This window comes from Aythya marila (assembly GCF_965140915.1).
Source record: "Aythya marila genome assembly, chromosome: 1".
Lineage (NCBI taxonomy): Eukaryota > Metazoa > Chordata > Aves > Anseriformes > Anatidae > Aythya > Aythya marila.
The window spans coordinates 148,544,631-148,569,339 of record NC_139042.1 but is presented as its reverse complement, the minus strand read 5'-3'; the positions used below and the strand labels follow the sequence as shown (position 1 = coordinate 148,569,339).

Sequence of the window (24,709 nt, the reverse complement as noted above, 5' to 3'; positions counted from 1 at the left end):
GCAGGGCCGCTGCCCCGGAAGCATAGGAGGTGGCCCGGGGCTGGGAGGCGCTGCCGGGAGCCGCAGCCGTGCAGGGCCGGAGAGGTGCGTGGGGAGGGCTGGGGGGAGCCGCAGAGGGCTCAGGGCTTCCCCCCAGACCCGAGCAGGAGCGGGGGTTGGGTCCTTGCTCGTAGCGTTGTGGGGCCACACGGTGTGGGGTGGGCTCCTTTGGGGCAGCCGCTGGGCCCCCAAGGGGAAGGGAGGGAGCGGGGAGGCGAAGGGTGTGGGGAGGGGGGCTGGGTTGTCCCCCTGGTGCTGCCCCAAGGCATGGGGTCTGCCCTGGTGGGGAGCCTTCGAGGGGGCTAGGAGTTGTGTTTGGCCTTAGGAGCGTGGCGATGCGAGTTATGTGGCTAAGATACTTCTGTCAACGTGGTGGTTTGTTGTGTTGGTTAATAAATACATGCTACAAACGTGGGGAGCCTCTTTGAGTCCCCGGTGCTATCCCCATCAAACTGTGGTGGCTCCCAGGCGTGATGTTCAGCCTCGGTGCTGAGCCCTTCAGGTCATTAACGCAACAAAATATGACGAGGGTCTGAAGTTTAACGCTGTCTTTCCATGCTGCACGTGGAGAAAATTGTCATTTCTCAAAAGGTGTGCACTGATGTCAAATCTGGGATGATCCCAAAATCAGTTGTATATCTCAGCCTACTATGTGTAAGCACAGGAGTCTGATTTTCTTGAAAAGTGCTTGAATAGAGTAAAGCATTGATGTTTAGGTATACTTTTGATCCAGTTGAAAATTAACTTTTTCTGTGCAAGTTCAGAGGCATAGAGGCACTGTCTGCAGTTGGGTTGGCTTATGTCATGAAACAAGTATTCTGCAAAATAGTGTTTGCATTTAGAGTTTCGTGGTTTTAATTCTGCTTTTAGTTAGATACCTATTGTCCTTTAAAGAGATATGCCAGGGAAGAGAATTTGATGGTAATAATACATAATTTGTTGTCATTTGGTTGAAATTTTTAAAATTACGTATGTGACTTTTCTGGTACGTAGAGTTACTTAATCCCATATCTTGATAGGTTGCCATCAGTAGCACAAAATCTGCAGTTGTTACTGATGTCTGTAGAAAAAGTTTTGAATGTCTGTTAGTGAATTAGGTTAGTTAGGTTAGTAAATCTCTTGATTGTTGGAATTACATGTTAAATCTGTATATAATGAACTTAAGTTGACCTTTTGTGTCCATAAATACGGTGTTACAAGAAATCTTGATTTGTTGCGCCACAAATACTTTTTCCTTTATGCAAATACATAATGCATGCTTTTTAATATTTTCCATATAGGAACATTGACCTTCATCCTGAAGAAGACATCACTTCCACGATCCTTTGACATAGTCCCCTGAAAATGAAGCAAGATTCTACTAGAAATGCTGCTTACACTGTGGACTGTGAAGATTATGTGCATGTGATAAAATTCAATCCATTTGATAGTGGAGATGCATGTTCCCTCATTGCATATGGTGGCAATAACTATGTAGTTATAGGGACATGTAGATTTCAGGTTAGTTTGTGTTTATTGCTTTTATTAGTTGCTTCGTGAAACTGACAGCATGTCTTCTGACAAAGACTAAAGTCACTTTTCTGCTTCTTTCCTTCCCCATTTTGCCAAGAAGTGTTTTACTCCTTTATTACATTAATGACTTTGGGATATTTGGTCTTAAAGAGAAAAAATGTATATATAAATACATATTGGTATTAGCATCCTGCTGGTGTAAAGTTCTTTTTGAGTAGGCTGCAATGAAAACAGGAGTGCTCTACTGGAAGAGTAATCTCAGTTCAGTATTTCTTGCAAATGTTTGTGACTACTACCTGGGAACTTAAGCAGGTAGCTTTGGAAATATGTAACTTAACGTTTGCTGTACGGTGTTTTATTTTTTTTTAAGGCTTTCAGGTAGCTATCAAAGCAGCAAAGATTTCAAATACCTGGAATAGAAAGGAATAATTAAAATTTCCAAAGTAAGCTTAGAGACATTTCTTTCAGGGAAGGACAGTGGCAAATAATTACTTAATATACATCTGCTTTCTAGGTTGTTTTTTTTTTTTACGTCTCTCTCACAGACTGTTAGAAACAGTAAAATATGTTTTTTCACCTTGACATTATTTCCAGTCATCATATCATGAAAGTTTTTAAAAAGTAAAATAGCATACTGTATATTTTTATATGTAATACTTTTTTTTTTTTTTTTAACGAGGCAGTTTTTTTTTTTTCCCGTGGATGCTTGAAAATCAATAGTAGAACACCTTTATCTTTGGAATCTGTTTTTACTTTTTTTTTCTTGAGCTCACTTTTCTGTTACATGGTACTATTTTTACACTTTACTATCTGATATAGAAAACAGTATAACTGGTCTTTATTATTCCCCAAAGTCTTACTGTTGGAAATTTTCTGAAAATCACGTAGGTCCTTCCTAGCTTCTACATTATGCAGAGTGTATACAGAGAGATTTTTTTCCTTAAAGCAGAATTGTGCCATAGAGAACATTTTGTCAAAATAGCCTTCAGTTATTTTGAGGTACTATGCTGGATCTTTTGAGAACTTTTTGGAGATCAGTTGATTCATTAAGTCCACAATCCCAGCAATTGTTTCATCTTTGCCACCATCCAGTTCCCTCACCATTGGGAAGAATAGCCAAGGTCGTAATTTTGGTCATGTTAAATGATGAAGGGTACCTTTCTACCTGCTGCTGTTCTTCCAGAACAACCAGGTTGTTCTAGCATTTTTCCATAAAATAAAAACAACTGGGAGAGAAGATAGCCTACATGGCCTCCTTGCTTTTGTTCCCATTATTTCGCATTTCAGTGTGTGCTTATCATGCTGTTGTCAGTGGTTCTGATTGTATCTATGCCGATATTGCTTGTGCAAAGAATGGGCTCAGCATGTTCGTCTTGCAAATCTTTTTGTGCAATGTAGTTTTGGTTTTGTGCTATGTTGACTTTGGTCTGAAACTGCAATCATTTCATGGATTTTTAATTACTTACATATTTCAAGTAAATACTTTCTTTATTGCAGCAGATACATCTAACTTTCAACTTCATATCAATCTGACTTGTTAGAAGTCATCAACCTTCTTATTCTGAATTAGCTAACTACAGTATTTCTGTAGGAAGAGGATGCAGAAGTGGAAGGCATGCAATATAAGACACTACGAACATTTCATCATGGAATCAGAGTTGATGCCATAGCATGGAGTCCAGAAACTAGACTTGATGCTTTACCTCCCCAGATAAGGTATTTTGAATAAATTACTATAATCAATCCTTGTCTCATATCTGTTTTCTCTAAGTCCTTAATATTGAACTAACTTTAATGCTTACAGCTGAAATCTAACTCTGAAGAAATTGCTGTTGGAAGTCTATGAACACCATTGGAACAACAGTGTCATTCTTAGTCATCCTTATATATTTTTTTCTGCTTCCTGAGCCCCTTACTCTTTCCTCACCACAGTGGATTCACAGTAGATACTAGATCTTTTAATTTTAATTGATCTGCAACCTAGTTAGTGTTTTTGTTGTATGTATCTGTATAATGTGTATGTATCTTTGTAAGAATGATACTAGTATCGTGGCCTGCTTTGTAAAATTACATATGATGTTCTTCATAGTTTGGGCTATGATTAGGAGTAAGTCGGATGCTATTTGTGAGACCTGTCAAGCTGCAAGTCTAGAAAAATGGTCAATTATTAAATATACACATAACATGAATTCAGATGTTCTCAATTGCTTGTAAGCCTCTTCAAAACTATACTGTTTGCTTACTGCTACATATTTTTAGTCTTTTGTTTAAAATAAGTTGGAGACTGGTTAATAAATTGATCCCTAGGTAATTTAAAACACTGATCATGAGGGTTCTGTTTTTTCTATCAGCCACTTCCTCCAAGGTAAATTCTGTGGCAGTTATGAGAGATTTCAGGTAATTCATAGTTGATTCAGATTTAGCTTTGTAAAATGTTTTGTATTACTTTCCATTAAAAAGTGTTCTTGGCACTTGATACACCATATTTTATAGGCAAGTTCCAATTATAGCTCTGAATGCTTGATGCTAAAGCAGAAAAATTAGAATATACGTTTGATTGAAAATCGAAATTTCCTTTTGCACGTCATTTTGCAGGTTTAAAATGGGGTGAAACTCTTGGTTGATCTGGTTTGGTTTGTTGTTTTATTTGTTTATTTAAAAAAAATAAAATAAAAAAAAAAATCAGCCATTACAGTGCTACCTGACAGAAGGGCTTTTCTTTTTCTGTTGAGTGCAGGTTTTGTACAGCAGCTCCTGATAGGAAGTTAAGGCTATTTACTTCAGACCTGCAGGACAAGAATGAATATAAGGTAAGGGTAACTGAGCTGATTTTGAATATTTCTTTAGTCTCTAGTGGAGTCTAATCTTTCACTGACCTTGTGCTTCACTTTTCTTAATGTACAGTATGATGTAGAACACTAAACTCTGGCAGACCCATCATCTCTAGCAAAGATCAGTGTATTGAATATACCTTTATATCTTTAAAGTGGGCATAACTGATTATCAGCTATATTATATTTTGATTTTAAAGTATTTATGTAACAGCCAAATTGACAAAAAGTAAGTAGAGGTTTATTTGTGGTCTAAAACATGGTCTAAAAATATTCTACAGGTGAATTTGAAGTACTGTGTTGGAAAAGGTTCCTTTACATAGAGACCTGTAAAATATTATGTGGTATTGTTTATTAGACTTGTCTATATGGGGAGCAAATTTAATGATCTGTCTCTTTCCTTGGGGAACAGGAAAGTTGCAATGAAACCATTTCATACAGTAGAAGATTTAAAGAAAGAATACTGAATTTTTTACGTAACTGCAGACAGTTATATAAAACATGGCCATGGGCCAGCGCTTGTTTATGTCTAAAATAAAAAGAAAGGGAATGACTCCTTCAAATACATTTTCGCTTCCTCTTCTTTCAGTGTAGTGTTCTTTCACCAGTGATGTAAGAGGTGTCGGGTCTAAGAGATTTCTTTTGTTTGTAAGACATTCTTGTCTTTGTAACTCCTATGTCACTTGGGTATGTACGTATTCTTCAAAATTTTGCCTTTGAAACAATACCCCAGTCCAAATATTAATATTAATTAGATGTTCGTTTGAATTTGTTTTGTTGAGGTTTCAGACAAGAACAAACAAAGCTAATCAGTGCTGAAAAATCAGGGGTGAGGGTTCCTTCTTCAGTGCTTTGGAATATGATAATGCCTCTGAGAGTTGTGTATTCAATATGAAGGGGAAAAGAACTGACTTTCCTTTGTGGTTTGGCAGTATGTATTAGTAAGACAATATTTGTCATACAGAAAGTAAATTAATTGCAGATGTCACTCTTGGTCAAATAATAATGGAGTAAAATAAAGCTATATATAAGTAAAAATGGACATTACTAAAAAATAAAAAGTATTTCAGTTTCAGAAAAGATGTTCTATGTTACTTCATGCATGCACCTTCCCATTTTTTCTTTCCTTCATGCTTGGTCCATCACCTTGTATGGCCTTGTCAGCCAGGAAGTAGGATAACTGACACAGTTGCAAACAGCTTGGCTGGCACTTCTAGCAAAATATTTCTAGAAATTGTTAATGTTGTTTGCTTGTAAGTTGATGTGTGTCACTCCTTACCAAAGTTACCATTTTATATAATATCTGCCAGTTTTGTGATATTGTAGACAAGCAGCTTTGATGGTGTGAGTTAATCTTTCAACTTTTTTAGCAGAGTATAAAGTTACTTTACTCATTATGTATGTCTGTTTTAATTTGAGAAATTTATAGAATTGTCTGTAAGCACGCGGAAGAAAGAGAATAGGTAGACTCATTAATAACAGTATAGACAATGGAATGGTTAATCAGTGGAAATAATCAAACACATAGAAGAACCTGGTACTACAGGCTCTAAATTCAGCTGTCTAGTCTCTCTCTCTTTTTTTTTTTTTTTTGGATTAACAATGGGCCTGGTGGACTGTCTGCTAAAATCAGTGACAAGTCTCTTAATTTCAGCATGGGTCAAGGCATGAATAAGTGTTTTTTTCCTTGTGCAATGAATATGAAATCTTTAATTACTGGGTGTTAATGACCAACAAATTTTTGTGGTTTTGCCAAAAATTTTGAAAAAGTGACAGCTGTGGTAGTTCATAGCCTTCATACCTCTTTTTGTCTCCTGTCTCTTATCATCTGGTCTTTAGCAGAAGGTGTTCTTTTATACATTCCGGAGCAGCCTTCATGTCTATACTAGCTTTCAGACTGTTGCACATTGATTGAGGGCTCCTTCTAGACTAACGCTAGGAATTCTCAATGGGATGTGTTGTTTTCCTCAATAGGAACCCATTGCTTCCAGTTAAATAAATACGTATGATAAATATTCAGCCTTACAACTTCACACAAACGCATTTTTGATAACTTATGAACTTAAACTTTTTTTAAAAAGAAGTTTAAATAAGCAAGTTTATTCTAATGAAGAATTATATTAAGCTGTTTATTGCTGAATTATAATAAGATTACAAAAAAACACACTTAAAACAATCATTTTGAATATACCTGATGAGACAGTTATTTTGTAGTTTACTGTCAATGCATGATCAATATTAAAACCAGAGAAGCAAAGGAGGCAATGCAGTAGCACAGTCTGTGCTACTATTCTATTCTATTCTGAAAAAATGCTGTTTTTTCAAAATAGAATTTCTGTGATGGGTTACTGTTTTTCCCAGGTCTAATAAGATTTTTTTTCTGGTATGTGACCAATACAAATGAAACTTTAAAACATGTATTTCTAATTTAGCAGAATATATTACACAGTAGCTTTGTCTGGGTGCCTACAAATAAATTTTAAATGCCACACTTATATTTCTATTAAGATAGCAATTATTTTTTGTACAAAAAGATTCTTTGAGGAACTGATTCTTCTACCCTTAGGACTTCTTTCTAACACAAACTGTGCTGACCTGCAGTTACAAGCTTCTACTGCAAAAGTATGTCAATTACGTAACACATCTGAAAAAAAAATTATGATAAGTCTTGACTGTAATGATCACAGAGGATGTATTAATACAAGAGGTGTTACGACTACGTGGCCAGATGAAGCTACAATAGATGGTTTATTTTTGACGCAACAGAATACTGAAGACCATTTGGGGCTTATGCTATGCAAATGAGAAGTTTGGGCCTCAGTTTAGCAATGAAGTTATTAGCTCTGTTTATGCCAATTTCACCACTGGAACTTAGTCTAAGAACTTCGTCAAGGGTATACTGAGACTGAGGAAGAAGTAAAAATTCCTGTTTTTACTGGATCGGGCTTGGTCTAATGCTTAAAATGATCAGAAAACAGCTTAAAATGTGGATTATTTCCTAATAGTGAGAATCTCATTAGTGAAAAGGAATAGTGTGCTTTTATTGGGGGATTGGACTAGATGATCTTCCAAGGTCCCTTCCAATCCCAAACATTATGTGATTCTTTGATTGGTAAAAATGTCTTTAAGAGCACGTTCCAGGCTCTTGTTTGTTTGTTTTGTTTTTGTTTGTTTGTTTTTTGCTTTTGTGTGTGTGTTTTTGTTGTTGCTTTGACAAAAAGTGGAGAAAATACTTTCTCCAAGTAGTCATCATAATTTCTTACACTTGGATGATCATTGAGCTATATACGTCTTGTGATTGGAAAAAAAAAAAAACACCTAACTCATCTAAAGTATTTGGAAATCTCAGAGGTTCACAAATATTCTATGAGCTATGCCAAGTTAATTGTAAACAGTTTGATAGAATGGTTTCTTAGTATTAGTCAATCAAAACCTCAGAAAAACTATTTCATGAACCTAAGGTTGAATACATAATGAACACATGGAAGACTTTGATCCATTGTACAGTGCACACTTTACACATGAGGTTTTCAAGGGAGGTACAAAATGTGCAAAAAAGCTGAGGGAAGTATGTCATTACAGTCAAAATGTAATCTCTGAACATTTTCTTTTATATTAAACAATTAGTATGTGTTGCTTCTGGAGGGATAGACAGAGTAATCTTACTCTGATTTCCCAGTGGAAAAACTGTCTTGATGTAATTATCAACAAGGAACTTCAAGCATACTGAGTTTTCCATTACTTTGTCAACACAACTAACCCAAAATTTATGGGCTGGATCAAGCCCAGAACAACAAACAAAAGGTAAAGTACGGTTGATGGATCTTCATGAAGTCTTTTCTTGTTCTGAGGTTTTCATTTGGAAATGAATTGTGGCTTTCTTCTCCTGCTTCAAATTTTGTTTAATAAAAAGCATATTTCATCAAAACTATGTATGTAAAATGAGGCAGGATATTTGAATTCTGCATGCTGAAAATTTTCAAAAGACTTGCATTTCTGTCTAAATAGTTTAGCATCATCTTAGGATGTATTAGTTCTAGTAAAATCCACAAGGTTTCATTGAAATTATGGGCTGTTGGGGGAAAAAAAATAAGTTGGCTGCTGAAAATGGTTCTGTATTGAACTGATGTATTGAACATTCATAACTTTTTAGAGGGGCAGCTTCATTATTATGCATGGTTTACAGATTTATTTTTTTTCTTTTTGATCAGTTGCATAGCTCATTCTGAGGAACAAACACAGAGAACAGTATTTTGTTCTTTCAGAAAGCTGAGAAGTGATTGTTTTCATTCGACCTGGTTTTTCCTTGCCATCTCTTCATGTCATGCCATTATCCAGTGGATATTTCTGTGTCCTTTTTATGATACTTTGGGCAAAACAATAGCAGCTATGCCTAGTGACTTACTCAGTGAGAGTAAAGAGGATGAAACAGTAATAGATCCAACATCTGCATGTGGGCTTCAAATAATTGAGTTCAAATTTTAAGTGATTTAAGTAATTATAATTGATTTTTTTGGCATAAAGACCATAGTGAGAGAAAACACACACGAATCCTCAGATTGAACAAACTCTGATACTTAACTAGCTGCAGATTTTCTAATGAGATCAGAGATGATGTACTCATACCTAACAACCATGTGAATGAATTTGAGTCATAGCATCATAGAATGGCCTGGATTGAAAAGGACCTTAAAGATCATCTAGTTTCAACCCCCCTGCCCTGGGCAGGGTTGAAAAAGTATTTCAGCAGGGTTGAAAGTACTTCAGACTCAGCCTAAATGAGATGAGTTTTGCCTGCTTGCTTAATGCTGAATCTGTATTTGATCTTTAATTTAGATGTTTGAAGATATTGTAAAGCTTAAAAGATTACTTATATCTGTAGATAAGTACAAAACACTTAACAGAATTGAGAAGAAAATGGTGTTGTGATTTTATGGCTAAGACAGTTGAAAAGCCTTCCGAATATGTAAAAAATATCCTTTTAACTTTTACTAAGAACTGTGATTCTGCTTCTCATTCAGAGAAGCTATGTTACTAAGTTGGATTTCATTATAGATAAATTATTCTCAGTACTTTGAAATAAAATGTCATGATTAATAAATTTCAGCTGAGGACAATTACATAGTAATAGTTTCCTTTGAAATGACTTCATGCTTTCTGATACAACTGTGAATGTTTGCTTTTGACTGGTAGTTCATATGTACATTCACACCATAGGTAATTATGTCCTATTATTTGAAAATGGATGATCTATTACTTTCACAGTAACAGTGTGCACTATACCCAATTTTCCTTACTCTTCAGTACAAGAAAGCAAAGAGCATAAAGTACTGTGTCAGTTTCTCTCAAATGTTTAACAGAAACTGTGATTAATGGCTGCGATATTGTGTGGCCTGCTTGTTTTTCATGTGCTGTTGTTCCTCACTTGTAGTTTTCATGAAGCCTTCAGCATGCATTGTTAATTGTTTCATTGAGACTTTTTTCACTTTTTATTCTAAAGGTAGCCTTTTGGTCCTTTGCCATCTCTGGTGGATATCTGCTCTTGAGGAATTTATGTATTGACTGCTTGGGAAAGGGAATATACTGGACAAGTGATTGGCTTTTTGCTCCTTCAGGAAAAAACCCTCCTGCTGCTTGCAGGAATTCCAATTAAAAACTCTTGTTTAGAGATAAGAGTTACTTATGAATAATTGGAGTTCTTTAAAATATATAAATTATGTGTACATTCACTTCCTGCTGATTTTCCTCTTTCTTTCTGAGATTTATTATCTTCTACCTCCAAAATTCAGTGGTTGAAAAAGAATAAGAAGTTCTGGTCTGATCCACTTACCAGAGCATCAAGCTGACCTCTGCGGTAACGACAAGGAGCAGTGGTGTTCTGTTCTCCTACAGTGTAAATATACACAAGCATTAGAGGTTTTAAATATCTCCAGTTTTACTAATGAATATTTTTCCCTTCCATGTAGAAATTATAACTTTATTTTACACTCAAATCTTTCATTGTCTGGATCTGTTGAATATATTGTTGACTAATGGTGGAACAGTCTGCTCAAAGTTAAAAATATTTCTTTTTTTCTGGTTGACAGATGTTTCATGGCCACTCAGATTACATTAATGATCTGGTGTTTTCTCCCAAAGAAGGTCAAGAATTTGCAAGTGTAAGTGATGATCACACTTGCAGGTATGCATTTTGCTCAAAATATCATTGAAATAATAGTTTGGCTTTTTCTGTGTGTGTATATGCTTCCTTACTTATTTTTAGTAGGTCTTCATTTTGAAAGGGAAGATTAGTCATGTGAACTGGGTTGTGGGGGGTTGTGTTTTGCTTTTTTTTGTGTGTGTGTGTGTGTGTGTGTGTGTTTTTCTTGTTGTTTGTGGGGTTGGTTTTTTTTGTTTTTTTTTTTTTTTCTTTGTTTTTCAAAGCTATCTGGTTTTGAACTTCCTAGATGAATGAGAAGAAAAATGTTCTGCCTTGGTATTATGGAGAAGATTATTCTGGGAGTTATTGAAAAACACATGAAAGATGGTGCGGTTATTGGTGATGGCCAGCACAAGTTGATGAGGGAGAATGTTCTGTTCAGTGAACTGAATTTCCTATTGTGACAAGGTCACTCATCTAGCTGACCAAGGAAAACCAGTAGATGTGATGTTTTCGTATTTCAGCAAAGTTTTCACTACTGTTTCTTTCAGTATCCTTCTGAACAAAATGCCCAGCATACAGCTAGACAAAACCATAATGCGATGGGTGAACAGCTGGCTGAATGTCCTGCTAAAAGGGTTAAAGTAAGTGGGGTTACATCAGGCTGGCTGGAGGCCAGTCACTAGTGGGGTTCCACAAAGCTTCAGTCAAGGGCCAGTTCTCTTCAATGTTTTCATAAATGATCTGGATGCAAGACTCAAATGCGCACTAAGTTTGCAGGTCATACTAAATAAGGAGAAGCTCTTGACTCCGTCAAGGGTAAAGAGGCCTTGCAAAGAGATCTTGTCAAACGAGAGGGCTGAGCAATCACCAACAATATGAAGTTTACAAGAGCAAGTGCCGGATTCTGCACCTGGGAAGGGACAACCTTGGATGTATGTACAGACTGGGGGACAAAAGGCTGAAGGGCAGCTCTGCAGAAAGGAATTTGGTAAATGGCAGGGAGGGCCAAGCACATCCTGAGGTGCATCAGGCACAGCACTGCTAGCTAGTCAAGGGAAGTGATTGTGCTGCTCTACTCTGCACTGATGCAGCATCACGTTCAGTATACTGTGTGCAATTTTGGACACCATAGTATAAGAGTCATACAACTGTTAGAGAGTATCCAAAGGAAGGCTACAAAGATGGTGAAGCGTCCAGAGGGCAAGACAGGAGGAACGGCTGAGGTCCCTTGGTTTGTTCAGCCCCGAGCAGAGCAGGCTGAGGGGAGGCCTCATGGCGGCCTGCAGCTCCCTCACGAGGGGAGCAGAGGGGCAGGCGCTGAGCTCTGCTCTCTGGGGACAGCGACAGGACCTGAGGGAACGGCATGGAGCTGAGACAGGGGAGGGTCAGGCTGGGGGTTAGGGAAAGGTTCTGCACCCAGAGGGTGGTCGGGCACTCGGACAGGCTCTTCAAGGCAGTGGTCATGGCACCAAGCTTGCTGGAGATCAAATGTTTGGATAATGCTCTCAGACACATGGTCTGATTTTTACATAGTTCTTTGTGGAGCCAGGAATTAGTTTCGATGATCCTTGTGGGTTTCTTCCAACTCAAGATATTCTATGATTATGTACACTGTCAATTTCCTCAGGTGGGACAGAAATAATAAAAAAAAAAAGATCTCCAAGAATAGGAGACATAAGACATGATGTACAGCTCTGAGCTGTACAGACTCTGTCCATCCATTCTATCTTCAGATGAGTCAAGTTTAAAACCAGTATACTCATGTGAAATTGTTTGCTTACCTGAACTTATTAGCCTTACTGGGAGATGCAATTATATAGCCTAAGGACAGTATCATACTGACACAGTGATACTGGCAGCTCATAATACCATGATCATAGCCATTCCAAAATGATATATGTAAGTGTTTGCAGCGGGAAATAAAAGGCAAACACAAATCACAATCATTAAGGTTGAAAAAGACCTCCAAGATCATCTGGTCCGACCATCCCCCTACCACCAATATCACCCACTAAACCATGTCCCTAACCACCACGTCTAATAGGTCCTTGAACACCCCCAGGGACGATGACACCACCACCTCCCTAGGCAACCCATTCCAATGCCTGACTGCTCTTTCTGAGAAGAAATGTTTCCTAATTTCCAACCTGAACCTCCATGGCACAATTTGAAGCCATTCTCTCTGATCCTATCACTACTAATCTGAGAGAAGAGGCCAACCCCCAGCTCCCCACACCTTCCTTTCAGGTAGTTGCAGAGAGCAATATGGTCTGCCCTTAGCCTCCTCTTTTCCAGACTAAACAACCCCAGTTACCTCAGCCGCTGCTCGTAGTACTTGTATTCCAGGCCCTTCACCAGCTTAGTATGCTAAAAAGCACTGTTTTGTAGTGCACAAGTTTGTTTTTCCTTGGCAAAATGTCCCCCATCTTACACTCCTAATAGTGCTTGTGAATCTATAAAGCTGTTGGTCTTCATCCTTACAGTGCAGCTCACAGCTGGAGAAGGCAGCACGGCAGCTGTGCAGGCTTAGCAAGCCATTGCAATAGGGGAAGAGGCTTATGAGAAAGCATCATCATTGACTTTTCTTGGTATAATTGTGATAGCCTAAAATTTGTCTCAGTTAAGGAACTGTTTTAGTTTTTCTCTGATTATATGAATTATATATTTGCTCTTTGAAGTTATGACCATATTGATTGCTATATACATGACCATTTAATGTTCAGGGGAAGAAAAAAAGTGCTATAAAAACAAAGGAAATGATCTTGTGTTTGAAGCAATCTGCTACCTGGTAAGAGAGAAAGAAATAGCTGTTAGGATGATTATTCTGTGTATGAGATTTTGTAAAGGGCAGAACATCAACTGGTGTAAATCAGTCTAGTAGCATTAATAGAGCTACTCTGTCTTACGTGAATTGAAAATCTAAAACGCCTGTGATTTTTCAAAACCCCTAGGGAACTCAAAAATAGTACTTTAACCAGCAGGCAGATTTTCCACAGCTGCCCTGTCTCTATTTCCAACAAAATCATTAGGAATAAGTAGTAAAAATATGTATGACTTATTCCTAGCTTGTTCCAATTTATTCTCTATTCTTGATTTTTTTTTTTATTAGATCTAAACTAATGTTGGGTTTATTCAGCAAAGAGGTATTTGAATATGTGGCATGTTTTGTTTATTTTTTGAAATGCTCAGTGTTTCTGAGATAAGAGGACTGTTTTAAAACCAATGGTCTGATACTAAAGGAGAAGGAAATACAAATGATTTAATTAGTGTATGCTATCAGGAGTTAATAACGGAAGGACAGTTATGCAGTAAACCATAAAATCTATGGTTCAAAGCCACGTGAAGTAAGCAGGATTTTTTTTGGCTGAGTTCTTATTTTTTCCATTTATGCATGTGGAGCATGAAGATTTTTTTTTACTGAACTTAAAGGTTAAACTTTCAAAAGTAATGGAAAATGCATTCCCTCAGACTTACCAAAATCATTCCTTACTTACTGTGTAATTTGCTTCAGCAGTAATGTAAGAAGAGGAATAATTTTTCTGTCTGTACTCAGTTTCTACTCAGAAATTTTTCTCAGGATACATCATCTGTTAATACCTTTGGAATGAAGTAGTAGAACAATTAGCACAAGAACAAGGAGTTTCAAGTGTGTCAGAGTTGTTCTGTTAGAGTTCCACCTCTGTGTCTTGATATAATTAACACTGTGCCTCAGTATGTATATCATACAGAGCGACAAACAAGTTCTTCCCTCCTCTTCACTCCGGTAAGTTTAGCAGAGATTCATAAGGAGCACAAGTTTTCAATTTTCATGCATTAAACAATCTTGCCACAAGCTGCTGCAACAGTTACATCTCATGGCTGGCTTTGGTCTTTTGTTGTTGTTGTTGGAAGACAATGTTAAGTCAGATACCAGTTGAGAAGAGGCTGTGGTGATGCCTTCAGCGTTCTTACCTCTAAACAGTTAGTTCAGGAGTTCTTGTTGCTTTTACATGTAGATTTCTTGGTCTTGTTGGTCTCACAAGACCAGCTGCAAAGTAGAACTGATTATTTGAGACTGTTTAAAAATACTCGAGCATCAAAATAATTGCAGTTGTCTTCTGTGCCATGTAGTCGTAAATTGAAGGGCATTCATTGACAAGAGGTGTTGGTTTATAAATCTGATGTACACTTGAAAATTATCATGATTCTCTGCACTGACAATCTCAAAACTAATATAACCTTAGAAAGTATCTTTTTTTTTTTTTGAAAGAATACACCTTTGCAATATTCATAAACCCCACCATGTTACAGTTATTCACAACTGTATGTATATACAAGATCAAAATTCCCACAGCTGTAAAAATTACAAAATAAATAAATAAATAAAAGATTAGAACTTGCAAAAAAGTTGATTGAAAAATTCAAACCCTGTGTTCTGTGTATTGTGCATTACCTTCCCAAGGATGGCTAGATTCCAAGATGGATGAAGCAGTTCACAAACCTATGGTTTACTTATGTCTTTGGCAGGCTATTGCAAATTTCAAATTTTGCTTATTCTATATTTTAAAGTATAATATAGAGTAAACTAATGAAGAACTTGCGGGATATTTTCCTGTATTTCACTTTTTTAAGCATTTCATAATTGTTTTACTCTTTCATTAAGAACAGAAAAAATAAATTTTTAAAATTTGATCGCAAAATTGTAAAGAAAATAGTTAAAAATGCTGGTAGAGGAAATAGCTAAAATAACTACTGTTAAATTATTAATTGCAGTAAAGAAAAATGTGAATCAGTTTTATCGATGAGTCATATGTGTTAATGTGGAGCACAGTTAAAGTAAAATATAAATAAAGAATCATAGAATAGCTCGGATTGGAAGGGAACACCAGCTAACTCCAACATTTCTTCCATGGGCAAGGAAGCCACCCCACCATATCAGGTTGCCAAGGACCTCATTCAACCTGGCCTTGAACAGCTGCAGGGATGGGGCATCCACAGCTTCTCTGGACAGCCTTTTCCAGTGCCTCACCACCCCGAGTGAAGAATTGTCTGACTGAGCAAAAAATTGCTCTCCATCTTTTTTATGCGCCCCCTTTAAGTATTGAAAAATTGCAATGAGGTCACCCCAGAGCTCTTTCAGCCTGTCTTCGTAGGAGAGGCGCTCCAGCCCTCTGATCAACTTCATGGCCCTCCTATGGACCCATTCACACAGACCCACATCCTTCTTGTGCTGGGGGCTCCAAACTTGGACACAGTGCTCCAGGTAGCATCTCTCAAGGGCAGAGTAGAGGGGGACAATCACCTCCCTTGGCCTGCTTTGATACAGCCCAGGATACGGTTGGCCTTCTGGGCTGCAAGCACGTGCTGCTGGCTCATGTTGAGCTTTTCATCCACCCCCATGTCCTTCTCTGCAGGGCTGCTCTCACTGAGTTCTTCTCCCAGTCTGTACTTATGTCTGGGATTACCCTGACCCAGGTGCAGCACCTTGCACTTGGACTTAGGTTCACATGGGCCCACTTTGCAAGCTTGTTCAGGTATCCAGGCTTGTCAGTCACTGTCAATTCCAGTTTTTGTTGCACATACCACAAATATCAGTCCATCAGGAGGTTAGTTTTAGTCTCTATACAGAGATTCCTGGGGAAAGGTTTGATATCACTGGAAAATAAATATAACTAAAGTCACAAAGTTTATTATATTGCTTGTAGTTTAGTTGTTTAGTTTTGTTTCATTTTTCTACCTACAGCGTGTTTGTTTACATGGTACTCTTATGTCTTAGTTATTTTGCATGGGTATTTCACTAGACAGTAGACAAGAAAAGTCAGTGATAAATTATTTTTTGTTGGTTTTATTGGTTGATTGGTGTTTTTTCTTTATTTTTTTTTTTTTTTAATGTTTTCAGTGCTTGTTGCATTTGTGTCTTGTTAGACCAATTCAGTCTCTGGCCATATTGTGAAATTGCCTTTCTCACCTATTCCTGCCTTAAATTTATATTTCATTTGTATCTTCCCATTTTGTGCTGTCAACTATAGATTTTTTTAATAAAGTATTTTATTCCATGTTGTTCTATGTTCATCAGTTTGTTGTGATAGAATTCCACAGTATTTCTTCATACAAGAAATATGATAGTAAAATAGTTATCCTTTTTGAGCTATGCTGATAGCGTTTATCAAACTAGCTGTGCATTATAATTGATGAAAATAATTGGGAGTCTTGAATTATTTTTAGGAGTCTAGCTTGTGGCTTTGCATGTTTTTTGTATGCATCCCTGTGTGTCCCCCCAGAGTCTTACATGATACTTCTTATACCTCGCAGTCAAAACCGAAATATTAACCATCAATTTTTCATTATACTTTTGGTTATACAATTGCAATGCAAATATGTCTGCTGGAGATACAAAGAAACTTTAAGGATATTTAAGTCAAATTTTAAAAAGAAAAGGAAAAAAAAAAACAAACAAAACAAAAAACACACACAAAAAAATTGTTGGTCATTTATAAGAGTAGGTCAGACAGTTCAAGGATAGCCAATCCTGCTTTGTGGTGAGGTATTAGATGGTATTAGATGTCACAGAAAGATACTAGATGTTCTGTGCCCCAGCCCCACTCACAAAGATTGCTCGAAACCTTATGTTAAAATATTTTTTTTTTTTTTTTACTTCCATTGTCTGAAGATTTTAGAAATGCCTTAAAGTTACAATATGGTTTTGTTCTTATACTATTCTTTTTGATGACTTTTATTCATTTATAATTTGGTTTTGCTCTCTAGCTAGAATTATTCATTATTCAGAAAGTTAGAATGTACAATAAGGGTAATCTCTATTGCCACAAAACAGGTTTTCAGATGTTCCAATGAATACTTTGGCAATTTTAATAAAAGTCCATTTTGTGGTAAAATTGCTGCACATACGCCGCATGTCATCATCCACATTCATGTATACTACATAAAATATAGTTGTTCCAACATAGTTTGAATAGCTCCATGCTTTGAGATAACTGCAGTTATCATTTGTTCGTTTAATCACAGAATGTGAGTGATAAGAGGAATATACTAATATTTCAAGAGTTCTCTTGAATGACATTTGTAGCTATCTCTAACTTTGTATTAGTTTAAATAGTGTGATCATTGCATTATATGATTTCTCAATTCTTAGTTATGTAAAAATGAATTAATTTACTGAGCAGATTATGTGTAATTTTGAGGCTTTCCATTATTCCAACTTTGGCCTTCATTTCAACTGGGGTTATTCAAACTTATATCCTTTAAATTTATTTTGGAATCTTTTTATAACTATTGGAAAAAAAAAATAATAATACCACAAGCTCAGTAAGTCTGTTCAACAATAGTTGATGGAGGGAGGAGGGTTGATAGAGGGTGATGCAATGCAGAGTTACAAAAAAATAAGAATGTTTGGATAAAAGTAGACACTAGTTTGAGTATAAAAACATGGTAATATTAGTGAAGTTTCATGGGGTTTGAATGTGAACCAAGATGCTAGGTCTTTATAGATTGATTTATGTGATAGGAATGTGGAGAAAACAGGAGGCTTTTTTAGCATCTGTAGCTGATTTGGTTATGATTACTGAGTAACTGAAACTCAGTTTGGCTAAAACTTGTGTCTGCACATTTGTAACTTGTGCTAGTCAAAAAGAAATATTACAAAGAGTTAATTTCCATAATCACAAATACATTTCCATAACAACATGTTCTTGATGCATTCAGTCAAGGATCTATTTTGATATGTATTGTCAGTTTCTTTCCAAAACTAAATGATACCCTGCTTGTTATCAATAGAGAAAGAAGGAAATACATGAGGGGCATTTATCCTTTTTTTTTTTTTTTTTTTTTTTTCTTTCTTTCTTTCTATAGTGTTTGTTACTAGCAATCCCAACATCCTGACAAAATAAGAGATACTAGTTTTGGCATTTTATAAATAACATAGTTAGGGAGGTAGAAAGCATAAATTTCTGTCTCAACACCTAATAATCTCACTCAGTTCAGGGAAGGAAACATGATGGCATGCTTCTTTGGCCAAAATGATTCACCGTCTTCTGTTATATCATAATTTTCTCCCTGCACAGTAAATACAAATGGAAAGTGTTGATTTGACTTGGACAAATCTACAAGGCAAAATTTCTGGCAATAGAAGAAAGTATTGTATGTTTCTAAATTACCTAATCAAGTAGATATTTCATTTTTTAAACAGTTGTCAGGTTTTTGTTTTGACTTTATTTTAATAAGGACGCTGATCCTTCAAGATTGGAGACTGTGTTTTCTGCAGGGAAAACAAATATTTGATCTGTTGTGGTTTGGCATAAGAAAATAACATTGTTCATTAAATATATTTACTTTGTTCCCATATATTTTGTCTAGACTTATGATGTATTATTTAAGAATTTTTTGAAATCTCTTAAATATAAAGTTCTCAGCACCCTGGTGAGATACAAACTAAAAAAGTCTGGAGGAAGTCAGCAAAAATCCCCTAGAAAAAAAAAAAAAAAAAAAAAAACAATAATAGTATATAGCCACTCATCTAAAGACTGAGCAGAACACTACACTTGAAAATTTGGCTGATTCTAAGGTTTTGTATGTCAGTAAGGAAGGATGTATGTATATATATTTGTGTATTAAAATGCATATAAATACCACTCTAACTTGTGGTTAAAATTTATGTTCACAACTGTGATGTCCTTGTCCTACAACTGAGCTCCTGATTTTGTAGGAAACGAGGCAACTGAGCAGTGGCTATGAGGTAAAATAGTGTCTGTATTGTTTTTGCTGCATTTTATAAGCTGTGTAGCTTCATGGCTCAGTAATGCTCACATGGAGTGCATCCAGAGAAAACTCACTCATCATATAACCTAGTTTTGGTGTTTCAGCATACACTTCCCTGTCAATCTATGTTGACCCAATACTGCAGTGTTGACTTATGAATAAAGAGAGAAGGTATCATCTAGATTTCACGTCTAGACAACTAAGCTTGTCAAATTGTTTGGATGTTGCCCTTTCAAATCAAGGGTGTACCTAGTTCATTTTTTAATTACTCTCTTCAGAACTGGCTTGCTTTTACTGACTCCCATGCACAAATATTAAGCATCTGCAAATTTAATTCTAGGTGTTCCATTAGTCTGTTTTCTTCTTGAAGTGATAAAGCATGAACAGTGTTTCATTTGATCTCTTCCTTTGTTGGATGTATTGAGGCACCAAATCTTAACTTATTTCAGTCAAATGGCAATACACAGCTAATTACTTGACCTTTTTTTCTTTTTTTTCTTTTTCCTCTTCTAGAGTCTGGGATTTGGAAGGAAATGAGAAGGCCCATTTTGTTTTACGTTCTCCTGGAATGAGTGTGTGCTGGCATCCTGATGAGGCTTTTAAGGTTGTGCTTTACAGCTCTTCATCACTACCACCCTTAAAATAACAGGAGGATATACTTCTCTAATTATGGATCTTTGATGCTATAGTAAGATTTAAGTTTGGAGAGCCTGTGGATATTGAAACTAGATATTGGAAGGATCTGCTAATGTGAAATCACTGTAAATAAATTCTCAATCAGATTCTTCTCTTTTTACTGTCAATCCCTTGCTCTTCCCATGAGAAATACTCCTTAGTGATTACATACATCAGTCACTGTTGATTGCATAATAACTTACAGTTACCAGAGGAAAATTTGTATCAGTCATGATAGCAAGATTCACTGATAACACAGACTCCTGTAAAGCAAGCCAAGTATCTGTTTGAAGTTACCAAGAGAAAAATATTCAGCTTCATTAGCTGAATTACTCTAGTCTTTGCAATCTTGGATTTATTATTCCTGTTGTGTGAATCAATAACTGCCTTAAGTAGCTGCAAATAGCTGTTCAGGTTACCACAAAAACTCACTGAACAACAGAAAAAAAGCAGTCAAATCAGGTATCAAAATATTTAGCTATAGAGAGGAAGGCTTGGTGTTCTTCCTGTGGTTTCCACCAGTATCTTAGGCCTTACTAAGAAGACTGTTGACTCCAGTGTCATCAAACTCGAATGTTTGCCACTATATTTGGTACGGGGCAGTTTAGTTCACACAACAAATTTACTAGATTAGCCATAAGCTAATTAGGGCCCTGATAAGCCCTAATTAGCCCTATTTTTTCTGTGCAAAAATATTGAAATATTACACCAATCTTACATATTAGCTTGTTTTTAGTCTGACCCTTATCAAAGAGCACGCAAAGGAATTTATTTTTTTTTTTAGTAAATAAAATCCCCTTCAAAAAAAAAAACTAATAAAACCTTACAGACTGGTGGTTACTGAAAAGTTTATTGAAGTTCAAAATCCTTGGTGCACCATGTGGTCTAGTTTGCAGCAGAGTGTGTTTCTGTGACAGCCATGTTTTCCCAAGCAGCTTTGGATGTTGGGGGATGGGAGTAGGTGGAGATGGGAGAGGAGGGGACAGAGTATTTTTAATGCTGCTTTGCCTTCCTTAACTGTTGTTCATGACTGTCTGAAAGGCATCCTCCTCATTCAGAATGCATTTTTTAATCATTTAATAAGGAAACTCTTTCTACATTGCTTAACAAAAAACAAATATAGTCTATTTTAACAGCAAAAGCTTAGATAAAATCTGATTCATTACAGTCTAAGTTCTATTAATTTCTCTTACAGCTGATGGTAGCAGAGAAAAATGGGACAATACGATTCTATGATCTAATTACACAGCAGGCCATCCTCTCCCTAGAATGTGAACAAACGCCACTGATGTCAGCAGACTGGTGTTTAAAGAATACTCTTAAAGTTGGAGCAGTTGCAGGAAATGATTGGCTCATATGGGATATCACTTGCTCCAGGTATTTTTATGCAGAGGACATGTATTTCTTCAGAATCTCCTTAAGCAGCCCATGAAGTAATGGGGCTACTTTGGTAAAATAGCAGTTAAATGCTCAGTGTATTACACCTCCTTTTCAGTAAATAAATGAACATTCTTCAGCAGCTATGGAATCAGTACAGATCATTCTTTTTCATGCTTATTTATCTGTGAAATAAGTATTTATCTGTGAAAAATACTATGCTGTTTCTTTTGGTCCACTTCAGACAGCATCTCTACTGTTTACCTCTCATTGTAAGGTTTATGCATTTATTACAATCATAAATACCTCAGTAGAGTCACTACCTACTTCAGTTTTCTTCTTCCAAATTGAAATGTAAGCTGCAGGAAAGCTGTTTTTCCCTCAGCTTCTTCACAAAGAGTAGACAATGTTTCCCCTTCATTGCTTAAAAGTATGGTTTGGATACTTAATGCATAGTTGTTTGCAGAACAGTTTTTTAAATGGAATGTCTGTTTTAGTTATCCGCAGGATAAGAGACCTGTCCATGTTGATCGAGCCAGATTATTCAGGTATAAGTGCTATCTATATTTTGTTATCCAAGTTTTGTTTTTGATATAGTCTGTGTATATGCAAGCACTTACTTGGGAGTTTAGGGACAACTGTGTCTCTTCACTCACTATTAGTGGGACCTGCTCCATAATCTTAGTGAAATTTATGAATGACCATTAACTTTTTCTGTAACACAACACGCATACAGGGCTGTGGGCGATGTATTTATTTCTTTGGTATCAGTGGACTATCTGATAGCTTCACACAGTTACTCACAAGGGAAAGAACTCCAGCATGTGTGCACTTTTGTTAGGAATATTGTAAAGGTATGTCCCTTTAATTCATAGGTGGTCCCGAGTGAATGAAAACCTGTTTGCAACCACTGGCTATCCAGGAAAGACAACTACTCAACTGCTTGTTCATCATTTAGGACATCCCCAGGTAAATTTTGAATTCAGCTTTCAGGTGGAATTGCATCTGTCCTTTTCAAATCAAACTCATAAATAGTTAAAAGCTGTAGCTAAAAAGTAGCCCAAACCATCCAGAAATGCTGCTTTGTCATTTTTTTTAATTATTTTTTTTTTCTCATCCATTCTAAAAAAAAAAACTCCCACACACTATTCAACTTGTTATTTAAAATGCAGTTTGATCTGTATGTTTTATTTTACTTTGTCTCATTCATACAAAGAGAAAAAAAAATAGCTATTTATTTAATAAGTTCTTTTTTATTTGTAATTCTAAGGATGCAAAAATCATCTGGTTGTGTATTTTTGAGGTTTGAATTAGTAATGATCATATGTTCAGAGACAGTGCAAGTAAAGCACAGGAAGTATTTTGGTTTTGCTGATGTTAGTGTACATTTGCAAAGTTTACAATAAAAATATTATTTGCAAACATAGTAGTTGTGAGTACACATAATGACAGGAAGTCATTACAACAATTTCTAGGTTTGAAAGCATGCATTAAAAATAATAATGTTAATAAAAATAGTGAAAATAGGTAAATAGTTTGTTATCACGGAAGTTTTTGATTCATCTTCCTTAAGTGTAGTAAGTAGCTACTGGAACTGGGTAGCAGATAATCAGATTTTTCAGTGTGATTTCTGTTGTATTTTCACTGTGTTTATTAAGGAGTATTAGATATGTGGGGTTTGCTCGTGTAACTTGGTCTATGTGGTATAATAATCACTCATGGTAAGTTGTATTGATATCAGTCTTGTTCTTTTTTTAAGCCCATTCTTACTGGTACTGCAGCTGTAGGATCTGGACTGACCTGGCACAGAACTCTTCCCTTATGTGCAGTTGGAGGAGATCATAAAATTTTCTTTTGGGTAACTGAAATGTAAAATAAGCATTTACTTCCAATATTTGTACATTTGACACTTTGTTACTTACCTTAAAACATACACTTTTTAAATGTTGTATTTGGTGTGAATTTATTTTTTTTAAAGTTTTTTAAAGAGATTTTGTATCTGACAGTCTCAGTTGTTTTCAGAGAGTACCTACAGCAAGAACAGCTGTCTTTGCCTTAACTTTCTGTACCATCACTATTCTATAAGAAAGAGATACAATATGTAATATCTTAAAATGTTGTCTGTGCATGTGTTTGTTGAATAAAGTATTTCCACAAACTGGGAAGAAGCTAATGGTGTGATCATAATAACTTTAAGCAGTATTATTTCTATTAAGATAACATAGGGTTTCAGTTCCAGTATACCAAACAGCTTGTGTGGTGTTTTGTTTGTTTGTTTTGTTCTTGTTGTTGTTTACAACCTTTTACAGGAAAATCAAAGTTTTAAAGTTCTGCTTATTTATTTATTTTTTCAAAAAGATATTATACTGCTGCCCACTTTAAAATATAAAATGTATAAAGTTGTTCTGTAACATTTCTTCTCCTGGAAGTCACACTCCATTTTTCTGTATGTTCCTATACACATTTAAAATATGTTCCTACTTTTTAATGAGTTATCTCTTAAGGTTTTTAAGTCACCTTGGACTGTGGACTAATTTAAAAAAAACGATTATTTTAACACAAAGTTTTTGAATATCAACAGACAAAAAAAAATCAGGCTTAACTCTTGTTTATTTGTAGATTTATCTGAGCTACCAGCAAACTAAAAGACATATTCCAATCTGTTATCATTATTGATTTATATTTATCAATGTAAATATTTTTTTAGAAAAACTATTTAGTAATTGAATTGGTACAGTTAAAACCTGTAAGGTCTTTTTAATTTCACGGTTGTCCTATGGAGTCTAAACTGAATTACCCTCTTCTAAGCAGGAGAGATTTGCTGTATGTTACCACCATTTGCTTCCATGTGAACTTTCTTAATATTCAGTAAAAACTTACCACAATAAACAAAAAGCAATAATTGGCCTAGACTGGGAACTTCCAATTGTTTAGATGGTAATGCCCCATCTCCATAAATCATGATATAATCAGGCAACTGCAACAGTCTGAAAGACCTTGTTCCACTTTATCCAGTGGGGCTCCCATTTCCTACAGCTTCATCTTCAGTTATCCTTAATAAGGGAACAAAACCTGCAGTTATCACTGAATTTACTTCTCCTAATTTTGGAGGAAATTAACTCCAAATCCCAAATATAAACAACTTCTATAGATAGGAATGTGAGGAGTCTCTGGAGTTAATCTGTTTGAACAATAAAACTTTTGCCGTTCCAGTTGTCTTTTTTGTCTAATTCTGAAATGGGGAAATCTCAGATTGAATGTGCATTTTGTCTCTCAAAAGGAAGTAGAAGCAACTGTTCTAACATCAATTGGATCGTTTTCCAGAACTTACCAGCTCTCTAGCTTCTTAGCCATAGAGTAAAAGACTGGAAAATGTCTGCAA

The 24,709-nt window shown here is 36.0% G+C and overlaps 1 protein-coding gene across 2 annotated transcripts; it reads left to right on the top strand.

Moving 5' to 3' along the window:
• Positions 1-17: 17 nt before the first annotated feature.
• NUP37 (nucleoporin 37) lies at positions 18-24,508 on the top strand. 2 transcript variants are annotated; one of them, XM_082760275.1, is made up of 11 exons: positions 18-84; positions 1,320-1,539; positions 3,143-3,267; positions 4,289-4,361; positions 10,469-10,563; positions 11,073-11,165; positions 19,789-19,879; positions 21,146-21,327; positions 21,825-21,875; positions 22,203-22,296; positions 23,087-24,508. In XM_082760275.1, exons 2-11 carry the CDS (start codon positions 1,384-1,386, stop codon positions 23,198-23,200), a joined length of 1,074 nt encoding a protein of 357 aa, XP_082616401.1. In that variant the 5' UTR covers positions 18-84; positions 1,320-1,383; the 3' UTR covers positions 23,201-24,508. The 2 variants fall into 2 exon arrangements, with proteins under 2 accessions (XP_082616401.1, XP_082616402.1); XM_082760276.1 differs by lacking the exon at positions 11,073-11,165.
• Positions 24,509-24,709: the final 201 nt, after the last annotated feature.